The sequence below is a fragment of the Pocillopora damicornis genome, chromosome 9 (genome assembly GCF_964200805.1).
Source record: "Pocillopora damicornis chromosome 9, jaPocDami1.2, whole genome shotgun sequence".
NCBI classification, from domain to species: Eukaryota; Metazoa; Cnidaria; class Anthozoa; order Scleractinia; family Pocilloporidae; genus Pocillopora; species Pocillopora damicornis.
Window position 1 is genome coordinate 1,818,091 of NC_142678.1, and position 21,887 is coordinate 1,839,977.

At 37.7% G+C, this 21,887-nt stretch overlaps 1 protein-coding gene and 5 long non-coding RNA genes across 6 annotated transcripts; 3 read left to right on the forward strand and 3 right to left on the reverse strand.

The window, feature by feature from the left end:
* Window positions 1-451: 451 nt before the first annotated feature.
* LOC149039578 (uncharacterized) lies at window positions 452-5,809 on the reverse strand. The gene is made up of 5 exons (XM_089182939.1): window positions 4,767-5,809; window positions 4,119-4,156; window positions 2,511-3,994; window positions 1,612-2,191; window positions 452-590 (listed from the first exon to the last, which is right to left on the reverse strand). Exons 1-4 carry the CDS (start codon window positions 4,981-4,983, stop codon window positions 1,852-1,854), a joined length of 2,079 nt encoding a protein of 692 aa, XP_089039065.1. The 5' UTR covers window positions 4,984-5,809; the 3' UTR covers window positions 452-590; window positions 1,612-1,851.
* A 3,813-nt stretch (window positions 5,810-9,622) lies between these two features.
* LOC149039579 (uncharacterized) lies at window positions 9,623-10,312 on the forward strand. The gene is made up of 2 exons (XR_016179869.1): window positions 9,623-9,810; window positions 9,919-10,312. It is a non-coding gene; the product is annotated as an uncharacterized LOC149039579 (long non-coding RNA).
* Window positions 10,313-11,187: 875 nt separating this feature from the next.
* On the reverse strand, window positions 11,188-13,788 carry LOC149039580 (uncharacterized). Its single transcript, XR_016179872.1, has 2 exons — window positions 13,608-13,788; window positions 11,188-11,672 (listed from the first exon to the last, which is right to left on the reverse strand). It is a non-coding gene; the product is annotated as an uncharacterized LOC149039580 (long non-coding RNA).
* A 7-nt stretch (window positions 13,789-13,795) lies between these two features.
* Window positions 13,796-15,648, forward strand: LOC149039581 (uncharacterized). The gene is made up of 2 exons (XR_016179871.1): window positions 13,796-13,955; window positions 15,489-15,648. It is a non-coding gene; the product is annotated as an uncharacterized LOC149039581 (long non-coding RNA).
* On the reverse strand, window positions 14,921-16,591 carry LOC149039582 (uncharacterized). The gene is made up of 3 exons (XR_016179873.1): window positions 16,449-16,591; window positions 15,611-15,730; window positions 14,921-15,053 (listed from the first exon to the last, which is right to left on the reverse strand). It is a non-coding gene; the product is annotated as an uncharacterized LOC149039582 (long non-coding RNA).
* A 182-nt stretch (window positions 16,592-16,773) lies between these two features.
* On the forward strand, window positions 16,774-19,302 carry LOC149039583 (uncharacterized). Its single transcript, XR_016179870.1, has 2 exons — window positions 16,774-17,112; window positions 17,338-19,302. It is a non-coding gene; the product is annotated as an uncharacterized LOC149039583 (long non-coding RNA).
* The last annotated feature ends 2,585 nt before the right edge of the window (window positions 19,303-21,887 follow it).

Here is a 21,887-nt window from a genome sequence, read left to right on the forward strand (position 1 = left end):
TAAAAGTAATCAAAACGCGTGTATAATTCAGCTTACCATGGTAAAGTCAATGAAAGCCCTTTATTACATACACGAAGTTATAAACATAGCTTTCGATGGTAAGAAAGAAGTCCATTTCCTAACTATCAGTTATTCCTCTACCGAGGATAGTATACTTAGCGAAAGCAAAATCTTTCAGCTAAGTCTCTTCGATTTAAACACTCGTGGCACAATGCTTGGCACAGAACACGATAAGTGGCATTCGAAGCGTTTTTTTTCCTTCCACAACCGTAACATTTGATAAGCCTTCTCATAAAGATCACGTCTCCTTTCATCAATGTTATCAAGGTCTTCCTCGAGAATACCCAGCCGGCGTCCAAGCTTCCTCCAGTCTTTTGATATGGAGTTCGACAGTGCCTGGTGATCATCACTACATAGAGTGCCTTCTTTTAAACTTTTTCCTAAGTGTATTGAAAGGAATGTCATAAAAAGAGCGCAGTAGAAGAATGAAAGCACTACAATTTGATAAAAGAATATTGACACACCTGCGAGAGACACTTCCTCGCAAATAAACGACTCCCTTCCTTGGTTTGTCACTGTTCTATCAAAATCTGCAAATAAAGAGTGTATGATTGGATTCAACCTTGACCGCGCTGAATCTTGGTTAAACGAGGAAACAACGGAAAGAAATCAAAGCTATGGAGACAAAATAACTCTTTAAGTAAGAGGGGGGGTAGGAAGGGAGGGGCTTCTAAAAATATGAGGGGGGGGGTAGAACTTAGGCCGCTCATTCGAGGTTAAACATTTAAATAAATTTTAGCTGATAGCAAGGGTGCTCTAGGGTAGGCACTGATTCGGAGATCTTCGGCTTAAACTCAGTCTCCTAAGTGCCTGAACCAATTACGATGTTCTCGAAGATTGAATTTTACAATTTCTATAATCTGTAACATCGTGACCTTAAAATATGACATATGTTACATGGTCGAGAAACCTTAGCGGGAATAACTGATTGCGCAATCTCGCACGGAAGATCTCGCTTTCCGAAATGAACAGGACTGCAATGCGCCGAAGAGGAGATCCCTGACGAAATATAAAAAACCCTTAGGTCTGTTTCATTCTTCAACATTCCTGAGCAAGTCTCTCGGTCAGTAGGACCAAGAAAAAAAAGCAGGCACCCAAAAAGAGTGAGGGTCATGCAACCTTTACGTCGCTCGCCAGCCCTTTCACTTCTCTCCACAGATTGAGAGCCTGGTAAAGGCAAATATATGTGGCTCACGGAGCTTACGAGTTTTGAAAAATACTCATGGCTATAATTTCATTTTTTAAGTCCAAATATTATATTATTTTTGAGGGAAAACGAGCTTGTTTAGTTGCCTTCAACTTAAGAATGTCGGTCATAAAGTGTATTCGCATTCTGACCTCCACAAGGTATCAAATTAGTTCGTTGGCTTGTCCTCAAGACGACAGGGGCAATGAAGGCATACATTTTTCCTCTTGGTCAGTAAATGTTGACTTTTTACGAGAAACGTTCGACAACCAAGAAAAGGTATAGTCGAAATTTTACGTACTTTTCTAGCAAAACTAGTAATAATTAGTTACCATTAGTCTGAGGAAAGCTTTGTAAAGACTTACCACTGTAGTTTTTGTCAGTGGCATCCTCCAATACCTGAAACCAAATAAATTGCTCATAGTGTTAGTATTCTCCAAATAACCATCCAAAGGGCAAACCCAACCATTATAGGAACAAAAAGCTTCCAGGCAAAGTCCTGAGTCGTGAAATCAAGTGGAACATTAAATAGGAGGCAATAGGAATGTACTTCTTCAGCGTTTTAAATGTTATCATTTCCAGTCTTAAGGCCACTCAGAGCTTTATTAAGATCTGACCAAACCTGATTCCAATCCCATTTCCAGGTTAAATGGAACGAAAACCTGATCGCAAGAAACTTGAATTAGCTTTACCTGACTCCAAGTCTTGGGTGGACAAACCTTTGGACCCCGCAGTGTACGCGAGCAAACGACAGGCTTCCTTGTCAAGGAAACATAATGCACACAATCATCATGGCAACAATCTGCTTTCGCATGCCAATAACACTTTGCGGTTCCGGGAACAAACTGGGGCCGACACAAATTGCACCTCGCGCAGAGATCCCATGATACTTTTTGCAGCCAATGATTCTCCTCGTGCAGCCTCTCCAAACTAGTCTTCAAAAAGCTGAAAGAGAGGGAAAGACTTTTATCAAAGGGGTTGATATTTTCTCTTAAAAATCTTTCACGTAGATACATTAATGTCCGGAAAGTACGTAATGTACACAATGTTCACCCGAGAGAAATGAACTAGACTTAAGCCTCCCTTAAAACAACATCGTAACTATGACACGTATTACACTATCAGAGGGTTGACAATGTTATGAACAAACTAAACTTGTCGGATCAATTCACATCGCAACAAAAACCACTTCTGATTTCACAAACTAGTAATTCGTTTAAAAGTTACCAACCGAATATAGAATGACTCACTTACGTGCACCTACCTTAAGACCTCTCTGCAAACGTTAGGCTCAGTGTACACAGGGTTCATACTTTGATCGATGTAATTCCAAACTTCTACTTTGATCACACGCTTGTAGCAAACAAAATCGACTGCAGTGTGGTCTCCCACAAAGAAACGAGCAAAGTTAGCCTGGAGCTTTGGTTGATCACAAGCAATCCGTCTTTGTGCAAATTCGAGGCAAAGGACAACCATTCTTGGAAAGAGACCAATTGGGACGTACTGAGTGGTGAATGTGACATAAACGGGTGCAGGGCCTGGGTTAACAGAAACGTCCGGCATCAATGAATCGTGCGGTGTGGAGGTCAGCATGCACGGAACAAGATACACGGAACTGCCATCTTTTCCCGTATATTCGCAAAGAAGGTTGAACTTCTTCATGAGGAAAAGTAAAGACTCTTTGATGTCGCCAACGCCCAGTTTTGTGCAAGAGTAATCAAGCAGTTTTGCATCAAGAATGCCGTACTCGCCAAGATCTTTGCGGAGATTTGAAATGAGAGTTTTCTCTTCTTTCTGTTTTTCAACCGTTATTATCTGACACAAAACATCAATCAACCACTTTTGATTAAAAAAAACCAGACTACCTGGATCGTCAGCCCTACCATGATAAACCACTGAACCACGATCGTGCAAAAAGTGTAAAAGTACTTCATAGTCATCTTGGACCTCAAATTTGCAAATTTCGTCACAGATATTCTTTCGGAAGTCTTGCCTTGTGACATAATTTGTCCCCGCGCTTGCTAGATTACGAACTTCATTTTCCACTTGAAGCCACTTTAAAGGAACCACATCTTTTGTATGTGGCAAGGTATCTGCAACCTTCAGAATCTCTTTCCGTAAGGCAACAACTTGGGGATCTTCTTCCTCCAGTTCCTTACCAGCAAGAGTGTTGTTCACTGCAAATGTTTTTCCGATTATGTGTTCACTAAACTCTCTTGCTGTGTCACAAATAATGTCCTTTACACTTGTAGTCACGATTTCGGGGTCTTTTACTAGGTCGGCGTGTGTTCCAACCAAAATGACAGGTGGTAATACGTCGCCGTTATTTTCGTGTTTGAAGGAATTCACCATGTCAATCCACCTCATAATGTGATCTAGGTTTGTGTCATTCTTGTCAGGAGACGGAATCTTAACTTCATCGTAACCAGACTCTTTCACCAAACATTGGGCTGGGGCAGACAGATCTTTGGTAGGATCAACCACTAGCAGATAAACTGCTTCACGCGAAGCGAGAATAGGATGAATAGCACGGTAAATGGCTTGACCACCAAAATCCATGCAAACTGGCCAAATGCCGTCATCCTTCACTGACTCTATCCTCGAGAGGTTTTCAGTTGTAAGTCGCGCCACGTCATCAGGCATGTGACTGTTTCGCTTCTCATGATGCCCGTTGTCTCCTTGTGTTATCGGAGAAATTATATCTGAGTTCACCCGAGTCCTGGTTTCTATATCATGATCTTGCTTTTCCTGAATAGAACCGAAAACACACACAAGTCAATTCAATTAGCAAAGTTGGAATGGAAGTTGGCCATTCATAAAAAGCTTAAATATCACGTTTAAATATAAATGAATAATAAAATGTATTAAAAACCTTTGGTGAGCTCTTCGGTTCAACCTCATCGAAGAATTCTGAAAAAAAAATTAGCTTTGATTTACTCCATTTAACCCAATGATATTTCGCTGTTGTGCTATGGTTGTCCTTGCCGGTTTTTTTTTCCCTTTTTGATTTTTTGCTTTACTTTGACGGCTTGTTTTTCAGGTTTAAAAACGTAAGATTATAACTTTGCGTGTCGAGTAAAGTTGTAGAATACTCGAAAAAATTCCGTAAGGGTCTGCTGTTTTCCTTGTTACGATGAAGTCGCGAGCTTAGCCATGCATACTGATTTACAAATAACATGATGTGATCATAGACTGTTCTAGAAGCATATCTTCAGGAGTGAAACTCGTGTCAAGCTGTTGTTGGTATCACTCAATCAGCCGTCAACAAAGATGTGTTGCAGACCTGCCGAGAAAACGGGTTAAATAACGACGTAAAAACCCATTTTGAAATATCGTCGTTACCTGTGTGCGAGGTGTTGAATTTTAAAACTCCAACGACAACCTATCTCCTATCACGTCCCCTTCCGGTCTTAGTAGCAACTTGTAAAAGGTAAAGTAACGTGCGGCCTCTGTGATTTGCTAGCGTAAAGTTTTTCAACAACACAGAAACCAAATCAACAGTTCGTAATGAGGTACATACCCACGTTTGATCCTATTTCACCGATCATCCCCTCTGTTCTCTGTGTCTCATCAGTCTCTGTTTGCTTCGTAACTTCGCTGTTCACGTAAATTTCGTTTAGTGGTTCAGTTAATAACTGGTTACTAACATTTAGAGCACATTTGTAATGGAAGGTATTTTTTTCTTGTTCCTCTTTGGAATTCTTCCATGGTTTTTCACTAACATGTTTCAGAGGCATGTCTATTTGCACCCCCACTGTGCTCGATTCATCTTGTCGGAATAGTTCACCTTTCAAAGAACGTAAGACACTAGTTTTGCCAACCCGGTCTTGGCCAATCAACAAGATTTTAGCCCGCTTATCTAATGTCTTTCCCGTTTCAAGAGCTCTCTGATAAGCGGCCTTCGCGCTGGATCCTCTGGTCAATATATAAGGCGGGACTGAGTGCACAGCTTGAAACTTGCTCAAAAAAGGGGCATCAGCTCTTTCAGTGCTATTATTTTTGGGAATAATAGGGATAGCAATGAAATCACAGAAATTTTTATTCGCAAGAATGTTACGCGCACGCTCAGAGTTATCCTTTTCTCGCTCAAGATCACCAAGGAAACTATATACGGACCCCAAGCAATCGTAAGAACATGCCACGTCAGCATGCTCAGGTCCTAAACTCTTCAAACGAATATCCAGCGCACGATCATGATAGTCCTTTGCTTGCTGCAATTCACCAAGGACACCACATACGTTCCCCAATCTATTGTAAGAATTTGCCACCTCAACATGCTCCGGTCCTAAATTCTTCAAATGAATATCCAGCGCACGACGACAATAGTCCTTTGCTTGCGGCAATTCACCAAGGACATCACATACGTTCCCCAACTCACAGTAAGACCATGCCACGTCAGCATGCTCAGGTCCTAAATTCTTCAAACGAATATCCAGCGCACGACCATGATAGTCCTTTGCTTGCTGAAATTCACCAAGGGCATAACATACGGCCCCCAAGCTAAAGTAAGAATCTGCCACGTCAACATGCTCAGGTCCTAAATCCTTCAAACGAAATTCCAGCTCACGAAAGTAATTGTCCTTTTCTTGCTGAACATTTCCAAAGAACCGAGATGCTGTTCCCATGATACTGTAAGAGTTTTCTTTGAGTTTTCTTTGAGTCAAAAGATGAGAATAGAACACATATAGTGAATGGTTTTGACTGAAAAAGAATCAATATTACTGAAGAAATTCTAACCTGAAACAATTGTTAGGAACGACCTCCTAGGCCAGTTACCTGAGGGGTTACAAATTTCACAACTTTCCCCTTCAAGAGGAGAGAACGAAGGTTTCGTGTCATTTGAGAAATGCAAAAAAGTTAACGGAAGTTTTAGATGCAAAAGATTACCTGGTGGAGATGGGTTTATATTCGAATTCTGCTCGTCTTTTTTTAAGTTTACTAGTAATGAACTCGCAAATTCTCTCAATACTGGCCGTGAAGATAGCTAACCATCAATCTCGCAACGAAGGGTGGTAATAAGTCTCAGTTATACCAACAGACACCTCTGAAAACTGCAAAAGAACAACTTGATTAGCATTTACACAACGGACAGTCACGATTTTTCACGCGATTGGCTTATTTTCCTTGACACAAAAATATTAGAGAAATGTTCCCGGTGTTCACGATTTCTTGTATTCCCTAATAACACAATGCAGTCCAATTCATAGTCAGATCTTACATATAACACTTTCCCTGTAGATTCTATAAATCTACTATATAGAGAGATCTCTCAAACATGCTAAACTGAATTATTATGAAGAGATTAAACAACGAGGATTTCCTTTCAAATTTTTTCACAAAATTGTCCTACTGACAGAAGAACTTTCCCATTTCCAAAAAAAAATTGATTTTTATTAAGATGGTGAGTTTTATTATTTAAGCCTACTGTTTAAATGAAAGATGATGTTATTTAGTGAATGGCACATTCAGAAAAAATAATAACTCCGAGAGATGTCAATAGGGGTCGACCCGACAACCTTTCGATTAGTAGTTCGGAAGTTTGTCACCATGGGCCTAGTTTAATGGCCAAGCCTGCCACGAGTCTCCTATAGCTCAGTGGTAGAGCATTCAAAGAACTAATCGGAAGATCGTATGTTTCACTCCTATTGGGAGCAATTGTAGTTCTTTTACTCCGATTACGCCTGTGTCATTCACCTCAAAACATCTTCTTTGATTAGTATTGTTCGTCAATTGTAGAGATGATTACAATAATCACGGCTTCATAAATGAAGACAAATGATTGACGTAAAACTATACGCAACAAACTGGATAAAATGTAATGTATGTATTACCACAATTTGTTCAAAATTATACAATTTTACCGTAATAAGGAAATGGAATGGGCAAAACATGCCGTGTTCCACTGTGTAACAGAGCAAAAATATTGACTGAAGACAGAGCAATAAAATGGCCAAACTCAACGGTCCTAACCTTGAGTTTGTCTTTCGTTTAACTTTTGGGCTTATGCCTGCGAGCCTGCCTGCAATCTCTTAATGGTGCTGATGAATAAAGGGGATAATTTTCTACAAAAACTTTAGTGCTGTGTCAGTGAGAGAGCATAACAGGGTATTTCAGTGTTATCAACTGAGTTGATAACATAAATTGGCCATTGTAAAGAGTGACATCAGTACAACTGGCAAGAGGCCTTTGAGATGCGAGCCAGCAAGCAAAGCCAGTGTGGCATAGGTCTTTTGGGGGGGGGGGGGTTTTCATTTCCCAGCCAGAACCCTTAAGGACCTTGCACGCTCTTGTGTTGCCGTGACACGGAAACCTACATGCTTCCCCACTCTCATTGCAATACCGAGGAGTGGGCTGCAAGCAAGCCCCAAACAGCATGCTTCCAGAACAGGAGAGACAAAAATTACTTCCAAGTAAGTAAGGGGGACCATGAAGATCAAAAACAGATTCCACGAATTTAAACAATTTCACAGAATGTGTGGTGGTCTTCATCTTAAATATCGCCAAAAGAAGGGGGTAAATTTATCACCCACATAGATAACTTTCAACCAAGCCCACTAATGCCTAGGGGCATTAGATTGCATTCCTAGAAGGCAGAGGTAGGCTGCCATAGTTGGAAAATCATTTCTTAATGCCCCTGAAAGGTTTCTGACCCACAGGCCAGAACCCCAAGGAGAACTAGCAGTAGTCCCTGCATGTAAACATATATATATATATGTGAAATTGATGAAAAAATTAAGAAAAGAAAATATGTTTATAGTAGGCTAAATTATCCTGATTTGAAAAAAACTAGGTCAGCTTAGTCATATTGAGCAGTTTCTTATGGGTAACTACAATGTCTCTTCCTTTCACTATATGTCACTCTCAGAGAATTTACAGAGGTTAGTATATTTCATTGTATTTATCTCTTTAGATGCAGAAGTCATTCCCCAGTGCCAGATAGAATTTTTTGATATGCAATTACTCGATATTTCAGACAAAAATAAGGAACAAAATCAACACACTCTATCCAATTTCATGATAATGTGCAAAGTGAAATCAGAGGTCAATTAAAAAAATATAAAATATCAACCAGTCATATGGATAAGCATCTCCCTAAGAAACTTCATTGTGTAGTATCTAATAAACCCAGGTCCTTCCTTTAGTGGAGAAAAATAGTTTGAATAAGAAAAAAAAAACCTGAAAATATTTGGTGTTATCCAGATTTTAGACATCTGCATTGGCACACATCCTATAAGTAACCACTAGGACACCAGCTATAAAATGCTATTGAAAATCCACTCCTTCAATGCTTCCTTTGAACCAGCCAAGCAAAACAAACAAACCAATCCAAAAAGATAGACAAAAGCGCAGTGTTATAAATTACCATCTGTTACAAATGGTATACATGAAAAGAGAGATGAATTTGAATACTAAGGGCTGGTTATTTTAAAAAAGTTTAACCCTTGCCCATCCAAACTGCGCTCTCAACAATCTTAACCCTTTCACTCCCATGATCTCAGAAGCAATTCTCCTTACTGTCTGCCATACAGTTCTCAAAATGTTAGTTTGGAGAATTTGGTTTTGGATCAACTTATAATCCCTTAATTGATATTTTTCTTTATTCTCATTACTTGCCTGCTTGATATTGTATTGATATTGTAAGAAGAAATTCTGTCTTGGTCACTCATGGGAGTGAAACAGAAAATATCACCTAAGCAGCAAAGTTTTTGCAAAACTGTCAAAAGGGCTTGTTTTAGCAATAAAGATCTAATTACCTCAAACCAACCTGACTGACAAACTTTCAAATTCCATTGATCATAAAAATCTGCTGCCCAATTTAGACTTTGTTCCAATAATGAACCCTAACTGTTTCTATATCATATCTTTTCACAAGAGAATGGAAATTAAATGTTATTTCATGCTTTCCAGTTATCTTACTGAGTGGAAGTCTCACCACCAGTAAATTTGCCACCAAGCTCACTGGCTAATTAGGAAAAAATTCAAAGCTTTCAGCAACTCTTAAGTTTGATCTTGAGTCTTGTGAGCATCACCATAAGAATGCCATGAGCAATACCGCAGAGCCAAGCTGAAAGCTTGATAGTTTTTCAAGATGGCAGAAGATGAGTTAAATGTACGTAACAATTGAAATGCTACCAATCTGATCCAATCAAAGAAATATCAAATGGATCATTGAACAACAAAGTCAAGCCTGTAAATATTTAAAATGTTCATCAAAGAAAAAGTAAACCAAATTGATTGTAACTTTTTATTTAAAAAAACCAAATGACAAGATTGACAAGAAATGGTTTCAATCCCACACATTTATTTTTGTCTACAAAACAAGTGCTTTAAACACGGAGCGAGCCTATTAATGGAGGCTGAGCGGCTCAGCCCGTCAATCACAAATTGGAATACTCTGCTTTGATTGGCTTATTCACCCAGGCGTGTCGTACTCCCGCGAAATTCGCACGAAGTAATTTTTCAGGCGACCGCACAAGGGAAGGTTTTGCGCTTGTTTGCTTCTCGGCTTTGTGAAAAGGTAAGCGAAAACAACAAGAATGGCATCTACAGAAGAATTTAGACAGGTATCGTACTTCATATACATGCATTTTAACACCTTTTTTGTTGTTCCACTTGTGAAAGCATATCGATTGTTTTGGAGTTTGTTACTCAACGTAAATGCCGTGTTTTAGGCTGTACTTCTAATGCCAGTGAGTGAAATGGAATCTCTGCGTTCTTTTGTGGACTTCAGCGGCGGGGAGGTTGTCTCTGAAACCAAACCCAGCCGAAGGAAAAGAGCAAAAATAACACAAGATAGCAATGTCCGTGAAGAGGAAGATGCTGGTAAATTTATAAATGTAGCTTGATTTACATGTCGCGTAATTTCAGCCGAGCTTGACAGAAATGTAATTCTTTGTAGATGCCCACGTTCAAACTACAATCAATCGTGAAAATTATTCTTTGTAGATGCCCACGTTCAAACTACAATCAATCGTGAAAATTGTCAATGAATGTGTATTTGCATTGTTTCAGTGCATGTTTATAGCGAAATTTGCTTGAATAAAGCTTGAATTGTATTCAACACAACTCGAACACAGGGTAAATATTTGTAGTTCGCTTTCTGAGTGTATATAAGCTTCCCTTAGTGTAGAGGTGCATTTTATCACGAGCAAAAAATTCCCTAAAGTTTCCATAAAACGAGCGTTTGCTGCAGGTACGAGTTTGTTATCCAGATGCAGCTCTTTTTTGATGGATGCAATTTTCATCTTCAGCGACTCCAGGCGGTCTTCTTCTTCTTTTTTTAACTCTATTTTGAAGTCGTACCTGACCTTTTTAGCCTTTAAAGACTCTTTCTTTTCTTTGTAGTACTCAGAATTTCGGATTTTTTTGTTCTGAATAGAACAGTTTGGAGGTGCATTTGCACTATGGCGGCCTAGCATGGTCGCAAAACGTATACATACGAACACATAACTTCTGTTTGTTTTGTTGTTTTACTTTCCCGCCGCCAAAACTCAAAGTACAAGCCTCACTATGGTACAGAACCTACAGGCATGCTCTTGTTATAGAAATAGATGATCTTTATGATTGCAGGCCCATTTTCTCAACGGAGGACATGCGTTCATCGATCTTGAGCGCCCGCGAAATTTGAATTTTCTCCGAACGGGAAGGAAGTTTTCGCTCGTTTCTTAAGTTTTTTGTCTAAGAACGACATTTAAGACACTCTTGAAAAGGTAAGCAAATGGTGGGGGTTGTAAATAAATAATTTAAGGTATCATTTCTTGAAAGCAGACAACAAGAGATTTAGCAGAAGATTTATAACGATAGTGACCGTTGCAGAAAGCCGCCATTATCGGTGCGAAGGAAGCCAACAAAGTGCAAACCACTGACCTTTTATAGGCTCGCTCCGTGTTTAAAAGCTCTCAAGGAAACATAACAACCATAACAACCACAAGCAATAAGCTAGAGCTCAAGCAAATATATAGTTATTTAATCATACATTTAATGGCTATACTTAAGGTGGCTCCATAGAGTTTTTTGACCATGCGAGATCTGGACCCAGACATGGCGCCAGCAATATAAATATCACCAAGCAAAACAAATAAGGCAGCTCGATACGATCACACGATATATATCAAAAGAGGTGAGTAAAAGATATATATCCACATTATGGACTCTGGGAATTCCAGCAACAAAACCCAACATATTTCTAGGCCTTTTAAACCTGAAAAAGGCCAATACAACACTCGATGCTTATTCAATTGCTTCAAGAAGACCTCAAAAATAAAGAAAACAACGAGGAAATCATCAAGTAAAGGCTACAAAATTTGGTCATTGAAACTTGAATTACAAAGATGGCTGCGAGGAAAAGGAACCACCTACAAAACAGGCTCTAAGGTTATGTTGGGTAAGTAACCAACGATGTTCAGGATGTTTGGTTTTTTCCATCCTAGGAAGATAAAAATTATTGTTTTGATCAATCACAAAGTTTAGGTCTCAAAAGTGGCTCTGATTTCCACCAAAAGATGGCAGCTAAGGATCTACAAGGAACTCGAGTTGTTGACATACAAACATTTGCACAAGGCCTCAAGGAATGTTTATTTTGTAAGCATGGTAAATGTGAATAGTTTTTATTTTTACAACAATAATAACCTGAGTGACATGCACTATGAGAATTATATTTGCCATACTGCAGCATTTCAATGAGGCTTGCAAGGATTCCTCGCAATGAATCACTTAAAGGTATGTACCTTATCTTTCATGGAACAACTAAAGAATACAGGGCCACCAATATCCAGTACTGCCTGTGTCCAAGAATTTTGCAAGTCCAAAATAAACATACCAAATGAATATGCATGATCCATGATTCAAAAGTCTATGCATGCTAAGATACCAATCTTGGCAAATTTCCATTCTATTATGCAATGTGTTTTGCAACAAAGAAAATAGGAATCTTTCAAGTAAAATTTATCACATTTCCTTCAGTGGAATTTCCTAAGATTTGCTGAACCATTAAGCATATTTGTGTCCTTCCTAGTGCCTGTCAGTAAAAAAATTCATACCACCAAATTTGAGAAAGAGAAAGAAAACACAAAACTGCAAATAGCAAGAAAAGTGCTTTTCTAACCCTATTTTTTCAGCTTTTAATTATTGTCAGGACAATTTTCACAACTTGTGAAAATTTTGAGAGATTTCACCAAAGAAAGTTGAAGAAAATCAAAGGCAAAGCCAAATTATGACCAGCAAGCACCTCCCTTTGTGAAACCCCCGCTTAATAATGAAAATAATTTTCTTAATATATACTGCAGCAAACAATAGTTCAATCCTTGCTCGCTGCCTTTAGATAGCTTTTAATGACATAGAAAAGTGAAAACATAAAAAATCTCCTAGAAAAACAATACACTGCCGCACACACTAACGTTGAACAAAAACCCTATGAAGCTGCTTTAATATAATTACAACAATCACCACTGGATGAGTGTCTGGTGGTGAGGTAACACACTTTGGTGGCAAGATCAATAATTTAACACAAAGTTGATCAATTATAGATATTCTGTTGATTGACTGCTTTGATTTGAGCTTTATCAAAAAACTTGTATGTTTTAAAAAACCCTAACTTACTGGTTTTTTGTAGTTATTTTAAACTCTGTGAGACAATTGGATCTAGCCACTTAAAAGCACAAATTTTACACTTTGGTGCCAAGCTCACTGGTGGCCAGTCTTCCTGATGGCAAGGTGACTGGGTACCTATATAATTACTGACTGATCAACAGTGAGTAATACAAATGTTCTTAAGACGAGCGATCTACATGTAGCTTTGGACGTAATTGATGGTTTGTTTGAACTCCAAAGCTATTAAAAACCTCAGGGCCGCCAAAATTACCCAAATCCATCTCCATAACTCTTCAAATGCTGAGCGCCTTATTTTTTTTTAAACAACATTTTAACGTAAGCTACATGCGAATTGAGAAATTGATCTCCCTCAACCTTGATAAATCATTTCTATAATGAAAATTTAATATCACCAGAAAGCGGAGGCAAGTATACTGAGAATTACTACTAGATACAAATACATTCTCCAAGAAATGACGTTTATCAATGTGTATCTTTAAAAAATTAACATGACCACAAAATTATTACGGGATATTTTTGAATGCTGAGATTGCAAAAGCTGCCTCCGTCGAGATAATAAGATATTTTAGAAGCCAATTCGTTTTGATTTGGATTCCATGTGACTTAAACAAGAGTACAACTCATGACAGCAGTCTGCAGCGATCAAATAGGGTAACCAATCTGTAAATCTCCGTTGACTCGCCGTGACTGAAATATTTGGCGGCTAAGTTATCGGTACTGATCATTAACAAAGGTAGTATGGTGTACTTACCGGCTTAGGACGTTTAACACGGATTAAGTGCCAACCAATTACAGCTTTCAGTAGCCGATCGAAGATGTAAATGGTTCGTCAGCAGGAATCAGAATGAGGATGTTACGATCAACGTAAGGACACCGCGCATAAACATAACTCAACAAAGTTAATGGCTGCTAAACGGAAGACCAGTAGGTTTAACGGTCAGCATTAGATTCCATCCACCAAAACCACCTTGGTCGAGAGGGACTGAGATGGAATGATGGAAAAAAATTACGAAGCTACGACAACATGCCGACTTATCCCGATGACCCAAGTGTATTATTTGTTTGGGAAATTGCGTCAAAACTTTTTACTAAAGAAATGGTAAGTATTAATTTTTTGTTCGATTGTAGTATTATAAAACATTTTACGCAATTTTATGCAGATATTTCACGTATTTAAAAGGTGCTTAGATGTTACGTAGTTTTGGTGGATGTCATTAGGGAACATCCACCAAAACTTTGACCAAAACCATCAACAATATATTTTTTAAATTTTATCTATAGCCATTGTTAGATGTTCAGGGAGACAAAAGATTTATACCACTAATTAGCAGTTAGTGCTCTGGCTAATTATTTTTTATGGTGCACAATTGCTGACCGACCAAACGTTCATAATGATTATCATAACTCTTAACACATAGAATAAAGTGGTTTTGGTGGATGTTTCTCTCCATCCACCAAAACCACCACAGAAATTTCTGCTACTTCCTTACAGAAGACTGATGTGACCTGCTATTTGGAGTACATAACCACAATCTATTTCTTTGTATGTAGAGATATTTTGGAAAGTTCTTGAGTCAGCACCTTTTATTATTGAAACCATAATCATAACATGGTGCATAATATAGAATACAAAAGGTTCTGGTGTGGTAATCATGTAATCTTGAAACAGGAGAGTTTTTAACTGACTTAAACTGATTTAAACAAACATTTGCAACAAAATTCCAGGTCCAGAAATTTCTTCCACTATTTCCGCCAAAATCATAACCTTTAAGTACAACAAATCAGCACATTAGTAATTGTTATCAGGGGTCTGAAAATCCTATAAATCTTTCACATTTATTTCAAGTAACCTTTAATTTCACATGGATGAATAAGTATACACTCAACATGCAGAATGTCTTACAGTTTACAAACTATTTCCCTTTTTATGGATAGACAGTGAAAGGCCTTTGCCACATTGGTGAATCAAACCATTGTATACCATGCATTTTGTGATAATTGTTTGTTTTTGCTCACAATACCCAGAAAAATGGAGGGGATAAATTTAAATAGCAAATTCTATGGTTAAAATTAAATAACATTGGAAGATCAAATTAACTTTGTACTGTTTAAAATTCAGTTTTGGTTTCTTGCTTATTCCAGCCTCTTGATATTCAAAAGCATTCCTTGTCATTTTTGTGTTCTTCTGTGTACATAACTTGAAAAATAAACACAGAGAAAGGAAACCACAAATGATTAAACTTGAAGCTAAAGCAAAGTTTAAGTTGAGCCATAGCTGATCCAAATACTGAGCACTTTGTATTGTAACCCATTTAGCAGTAAAGTTTATCTATATGTCTGCCAGCTTGTCACAAGTCTTACCACTCTCCTTCAAAAGTCTCTATAAATAAGTTTTTCTTTGTGGTCCCTAATTGATGATTAGTATATTACAGCTCCTCAATTTTCCTCTCTCAAGTCAAGGTTACTCTAAATTTAACAAAGTAATGGACTTGATAAAACTCAAACTATAACTCAGCTGGCTGCTACTTGCAACCTTAATTTCTAGATATCAGTATACAATAATCAATATGTTATAAATAAGAACCCTAATGCTTAATTTTGCAGTGATCACCTTCCTCCTTTTCATTTGCAGACCAGACTGGAACCTCTATAGGTGTGTTTGCTTGTTTTGAGTGGGGATGGAAGAAAGGGAGTCATGCCGCATATCTGATTTATTAAATCGCATTTGTTCTGTTTATACATGAGTAGAACTACCTTGTTCTCTGAAAAAAATAAAATTTCTCGCATTTTTATCTGTGCTTCGCAGTCAAACTTCCTTGTGTCTTGGACAAGAAATCTTGTTTTCTTGAAAACAAAATCTTTGTTTCCAGCCTTCTGTAATAGGTAAATATAACAGTGTAAGATGAGTGACAGTGTATTTCTCAAGTTATTTTTTGGAATGTGACAAAACGGAAGTGTCATAGCGTGATAAGGAGCAAACATATGATTGCTTGATAGAATGCAAAAAATGCAGAATTGCATATATTTTCTCCTTTGTCAGCAGCATATGTTAGTGAAAAGTTCTTACAATTGTTAACTTCTAAACCATCTTCAATTTAGCCAAGATTGAACTGTTATCACGTTTGTCATAAAAGTATTCTGAGATCAATGTCATATGACCCATTCATGTATTTGACCTTTCAAATTAGCAAGCCATAGTTGACAGAAACACAAAGGTTGAGGATAAAAAGAAATTATTATATACAGTACTTCTTCTGTATCTTTTCGTTTCCTTTTCTCTCCAGCTGTTCAATCTATGCCGTGCTGGCAATTGAACACTTTCCTTCCCAAAATTAGGAAAGGCACACCAGTAAAAAACGAATTTTTGCTCCTTAAATATCTCATGCATCTTCCCCCAGTATTTTGTGACTTCTGTCCGAGGAAGGAGGTGTAAGCATTAAATTAACCCGAATGATTCCACGAGTGTGGTATCATCCAAGCCATGCCAGAGGACTTGAACTAGACAAACTAGTGAGAATGCACAATAGCGATAGCAAAGCTTTGTAATGCTAAAGAGCTATATCAAATATATATAAATATATGTTCCCGAAACCTTTGACAGCTTTAAAGAAAGAAAACTTCGTCGTCAATCCTGTTTCAAATTCCGCAATAAGTTTAAGCGCCTCATCAACAGAATTTACGTATCCTAAATTATCTGCATGTCTACCATCAATGGTTCGCGACTTAAAATTCTCGCTATGCTGTTTCTGTTTGTTCCTCAAGAATCATGGGATTTACAGCTTTGGATGTTCGGCTACATCACTTGCGGATTTCCGAGAATCTTCGGTTATGTTTTGCAAGTCATTAAATATTCCATCTCAGTCCCTCTCGACCGAGGTGGTTTTGGTGGATGGAATCTAATGCTGACCAAATGTGCGTTCAGTTGTGATCAGCATGATCTCGACACCAAAATAACGATTATCGTTATTTCTAAGTTGGCCCTGAAATAACGAATATCATAATTTCAGTGCATGTCTGAGACCTTCGGGCTCGAAGCTTGGGAACTAGTATTCAGGGAAAGATAAAATGGCGGCTTACGGCGGCGAAGGAAATCTCAGTAGTTTAATATTTAGCGTGAAAAGGCTTGGGTGTTGTGATCTGGTTCTCAAGTAAAAAAAAAATCACGGTCTGCAATGGCCCTACCACCTTTTGAACAACAAGAAAACATTGAAACGGTGGTAAAAAGCAGCAAGTTTCGAAGTCTAAACGAAAGATGGGTAAGCTGAGTTTCAGTCAAATATCATGACATTTGGGATGTAATTTCGATACCGAATAAATAGTTCTACATGGTTATACACGCATAGGATTCTGTTGTGTTCACGTGAAGGCCATTTCAGCCATTCCTGCCACTTGTAAGTGGTAGGAAATAAAAGATATGTATAGTTGTTTCGTATTGAAGCCCTGTGAAATCACAAATTTGATTTATTTCTTCTTTGTTTTAGGTGGTCATTATCCATTACTTTTGGAAGTCGATGCTGATGAGAAAGAAAAAATGTTTATGATTATTTCTTCTCTCGAACATTTTACTATTTAGGTACCAAATAATCTTGATACTGAAGACCATTGCATCCTATTATGAAAAATGTACCCCTGATTGCTTTGTCAACATGTATGATGTAATATACCTTGAGATTTGTGGGATTTTCACATGTAAACTAGAAATACCTGTAGAGGGTAATGATGTACTTAATGCAAAGTGTTTTGGTACAAAGTCTGCTTTGCTGTAATCTACCTGAAGGTGCTTTTTATATGCTAGTAAGACTTACACAGCCCAGTCAAAATGTTCTTTAGTAGTAGTCAAGCTGGCTGTTGTAATTATAGGCAGCAGAGGCCAAACCTCATCCTGAAAAGCAGTCTGAAAGGTGTGAAGTCAGTGGAAGATACTTCATTGTAGGTGGCCAAATTGCAGGCTGTCAGCCCATTTTGAGTGAGTAGTTAAACTCAAGATCGGCTATTTTAACTAATTTTATTGAGAGCCAAATCCTGCAAGGCTTATATTCTGTATTAATTTGAAGTGTTACTTTTATGTTTCTTATTTTGCAGTAAGTGGGCTTGTTGTGGCTATTTTTCTCTCAAACATTTTTTTCAGCTTAGTCAAAACGTTTTTTAGAAGTAGGCAAGCTGGCTATAGTAACAGAAGGTAGAGACCAAACCTTGTCCAGACTAGATGCCTAACAAATGTTCTGTGTGGAAAGCCAAATCCCTGGTTACCGGCACATTTTGACTAGGCTATTTGTTATTTAGCTACTCTTATTATTAAAGATTACTGCATTCCTTTTTAATAATTTGCTGCCAATTGTATGCTGTATATAGCTTATGATTTGTGTGATTTTCAAGAGTAAATTAGAAATACCTGAAGATGGTAATGATGTACTAGATAACGTACTTGATGCAAAGCAATTTTGGCACAAAGTGTATGCCTTGTCCTCAGGTGATTTTAACATGCTAATAAGATTTGTTATTCAAATAATATACATCAGCTGGAATGGGAATATTGAAAGAAAAATAATAATATTTAACCATAACAAGTTTTGGTTTTATGTCCAAATTAAGCACTTAGTTGAAGATCACTGCACTGATCAGGCCCCAAAGGCCAAAAAAGAGCTGTCTGCTGTTAGTTTAATTTTTGTCATTTCTATTGATTTATTTTATTTAACAATGTTTCTTTGAGTTATAATTCATTGACCTCTTTCAATAGTGCAGGTTCGCTCGTGTAACCTAATCCCACATGTATGTATGTACAATCTCAGTTGAAATTTTGAGTGGCAGGCAAGCTGGCAATAGTAATAGGCAGCAGAGGCCAAATCTTGTCCTGAATAGAAGTCTGACATGTGTGAAATTGGCAGCTATTTCATTGTAGGTGGCCAAATTGTTGGCTGCAGCACATTTTGACCTGGCTGATTGTGTGTGTGTTATGTATGTGTTCTTCTTTTTAGGTGTTAAACAGGTCAAAGTACTGAAAAAAACCTCTGTGATAACTTGGTAGTCTAAGATGTAAAAATTTTTAATAATGAGGTAAAGCTTGATCATTCTTAAGAGTTTGCATCTGTTCTAAAAGTTTTGGGGAGAGTTAGGGGAGCATTATTTATACAAATGTATTTAAAAAGTAACAAAAAAATAAAAAGAACTAGGGCAAAATCCCAATTTGCTTTAAAAGTTTATTTTATTAAGAGCATAATTCTGGATATAGCTTGGGATTTGTGTGATTTTCACAAATTGTTAGGTTGTTATGTAAACTTAATTTACAGGAACCTTGTTAGTTTTCAGCTTCAAGAACAAGTACATAATTGCAGGAAAAGCTTGAAGCTTGAAAAATTGACTGATGAAACTGGAACAGATGTCATGAGATTTGTACAATAGGTTGGCCTGGGAGGGACCAAGAATTAAAGAATTCATTGATTCTCTTACACCTTTTGTCTGCATAGTGTGCTTCTGTAGAGCTTAGTTATTGCTGTAGAAAATGTTTTTAGAGGGCCCTCGAGATCACTCACTTTTGAGCTAGTTGCCCCTAGGGAAGGGGATATCTGTACTTATTATCTCCCTTGGGGGGGGGGTGAAGGGTTAAAGACTGATTCTTCTCCAGTAGCCACAAGTACCCCTGCATATGGAAATTTTGAACACTATTAAAGGGCTAGTACCCTCATTTCATACTTGAATTTCTAATTTAGTGTAAGTTATGACAAATAATGGATGTAAATTCATCTTGGTTGTACAGGTTATATCCAGCAGTCCTTAAAAAAAATAAAAAGGTATTTTTCTGAATTAAAAAAAAAGTGTTCTTGCTTCAAAGTAAGTGCATGATATGTCATTCAATTAATGCTCTAGCAGAGTTTTTGTTTGAAATGCCAAAATCAACTTCATGAGTAAGGACAAAAAAAAAAGGCAATAAGCAAATGTTCCTCTGTATCCTTTATGTCAATTTGGGCTGAAAAACAGGTTTTTTTCCTTTTGCAAAAATTAGCTTATTTCACGACCAAAAACGATGCAAACAAGCTGAAACGTTATGTTTTCAGCAAAACAGCGATAGAATCTGCGAAAAAACAATGGAGACAAGCTAACACACAGTGTTCTCAGTAAAATTTGGGCAAACAAAACCTTAAAAACCAAAAAAAAAACAATTGCGCTGACTTACCCATTTTTTGCCAAGATAACTGCCAAAACACTGAAAACTAGCTTGAAACTACATGTTTTTCACAAGATCGCGACAAAATCTGTCTAAAAACTCCAAAATACGGCAGAAATGTACGATTTTTGCAAAATTTTTTTGCTAAAGTTGACAAAAACACTAAATTCGACTGAAAAACACGTTTGTTTTTTTTGCAAAAATAAGCTTATTTCAGTTTTAAAAACGCTGCAAAAAATGTTCTCAGCAAAATAGTTTAAGAGTCTGTGGGAAAACACAAAAACCAAGCTTAAACCAAGTGTAAATTGACAAAAAGGCCCGAATTGCGCATTTTGGCAGTTATTTTGGCAAAAAATGGTATATTTTGATTTCAAGCAAACTTTCAAGTAGTTGTTAAAGTTTAGAGCCAAACACAATACCAAATAAAAATTGGATGTTTTCAGAAAAAATTGTGACCCTCAGCCTAATCATAATCCCACCCTACCCAAGCCCTAACTCTAGCTGCGAGCTATCCTAACCCTAACCCTAACCCTGGGTTAGGGTTAGGGCTCGGGTTAAGAACGGAACTTTTCACTCCAGTCAAAATGATGCAACTGGTTAACATGGTCCAACCAGCCAAAACAAGATAAAATGGTTTAAACGGTGAAAAGATTTTAAATACGTGACATGGTCCAATCGGAAGAAACGATCTCACTTAGTAAAATGGTGCGACTTGTTAACATGATCCAACTTGATAAAATGATGCCAATATCTAAAATGGACAAACTGGTTTAAATAATCCAACCAGTTGAAATGGTCTAACTGGATAATGCATGTGTAACCAGTGAAATTGGTTCAAATAATTCAGGTACGGATGGTAACATTAGTTAAAAAGATCCAGCATATTACAGTGGTTCAACTGGTAAAAATAATCATCCAACTACTAAAAGTTATTAAACCCCAATCAAAATTAATCCAACCGCTTCAAATAATCTAACTGGTCAAAATTCTTCAGGTGGTTATTTAAGCGAAAAAGGTGACGAAATCTTCTTAAAAATATTTTTGAAGAGGCTTACACCCTTACCCTAAAATCTAACCCTACCCCCAAACCCTAACCCCAAACCTTCACCCTAGCCCTAACCTCAACCGCAGACCCTCTAACCCTAACACTAAGCCTAAACCCTAACCCTAACCCTAGCCCCACACCATAACCCTAAAACCTAACCCTAAACCCTAAACCCTAACCTATAGCCCTTAACCTAGACCTAACCCTAACCCTAACCTAACCCCAACCTTCTCTATCTATCCTGTAAGTGTACCAGTCGGCCTATCGTTTGTTTTTCAGTAAACTTTCAAGTAGTTACTGAAATTTACAAACACAATACCAAAAACCCTGCAATTGAATGCTTGTAGAAAAATATTAACGCCAACCCTAAGCATAGCCTCATCCTAGCCTTAACCCTAATTCTAACACTAAACCCCGCTAACTCTAAGCATAATTTTACCCTAGCCCTAACCCTGATTGTAACACTAAACCCCTCTGACCCGAAGCAACCCAAACTCTAACCCTAACCAGGTAATGGGCTCCTGCCCTAACCCTATCCTCAACCCTGACTTAAACCCTTTACCATAGCTTAGGATTGGTTTGGGGTTTGGGTTAGGTTTAGGATAGCACAGAGTTAGAGTGAGCACAGGACGAAATAGCATGATTCCGTAATTCGGAAAAATGAAACTCTATGTTTCCACATCATTCACTTCTTCCTTGGACCTGTTATGTTTCCGTTATGATTCCTGAACGGAAATATGACGACACGTTTCCGTTGCATTTCTGTCAACGGAATATTATCATCGCCTGTTTCCGTTACGTTTCCTTGTACGGATTCAAACTTT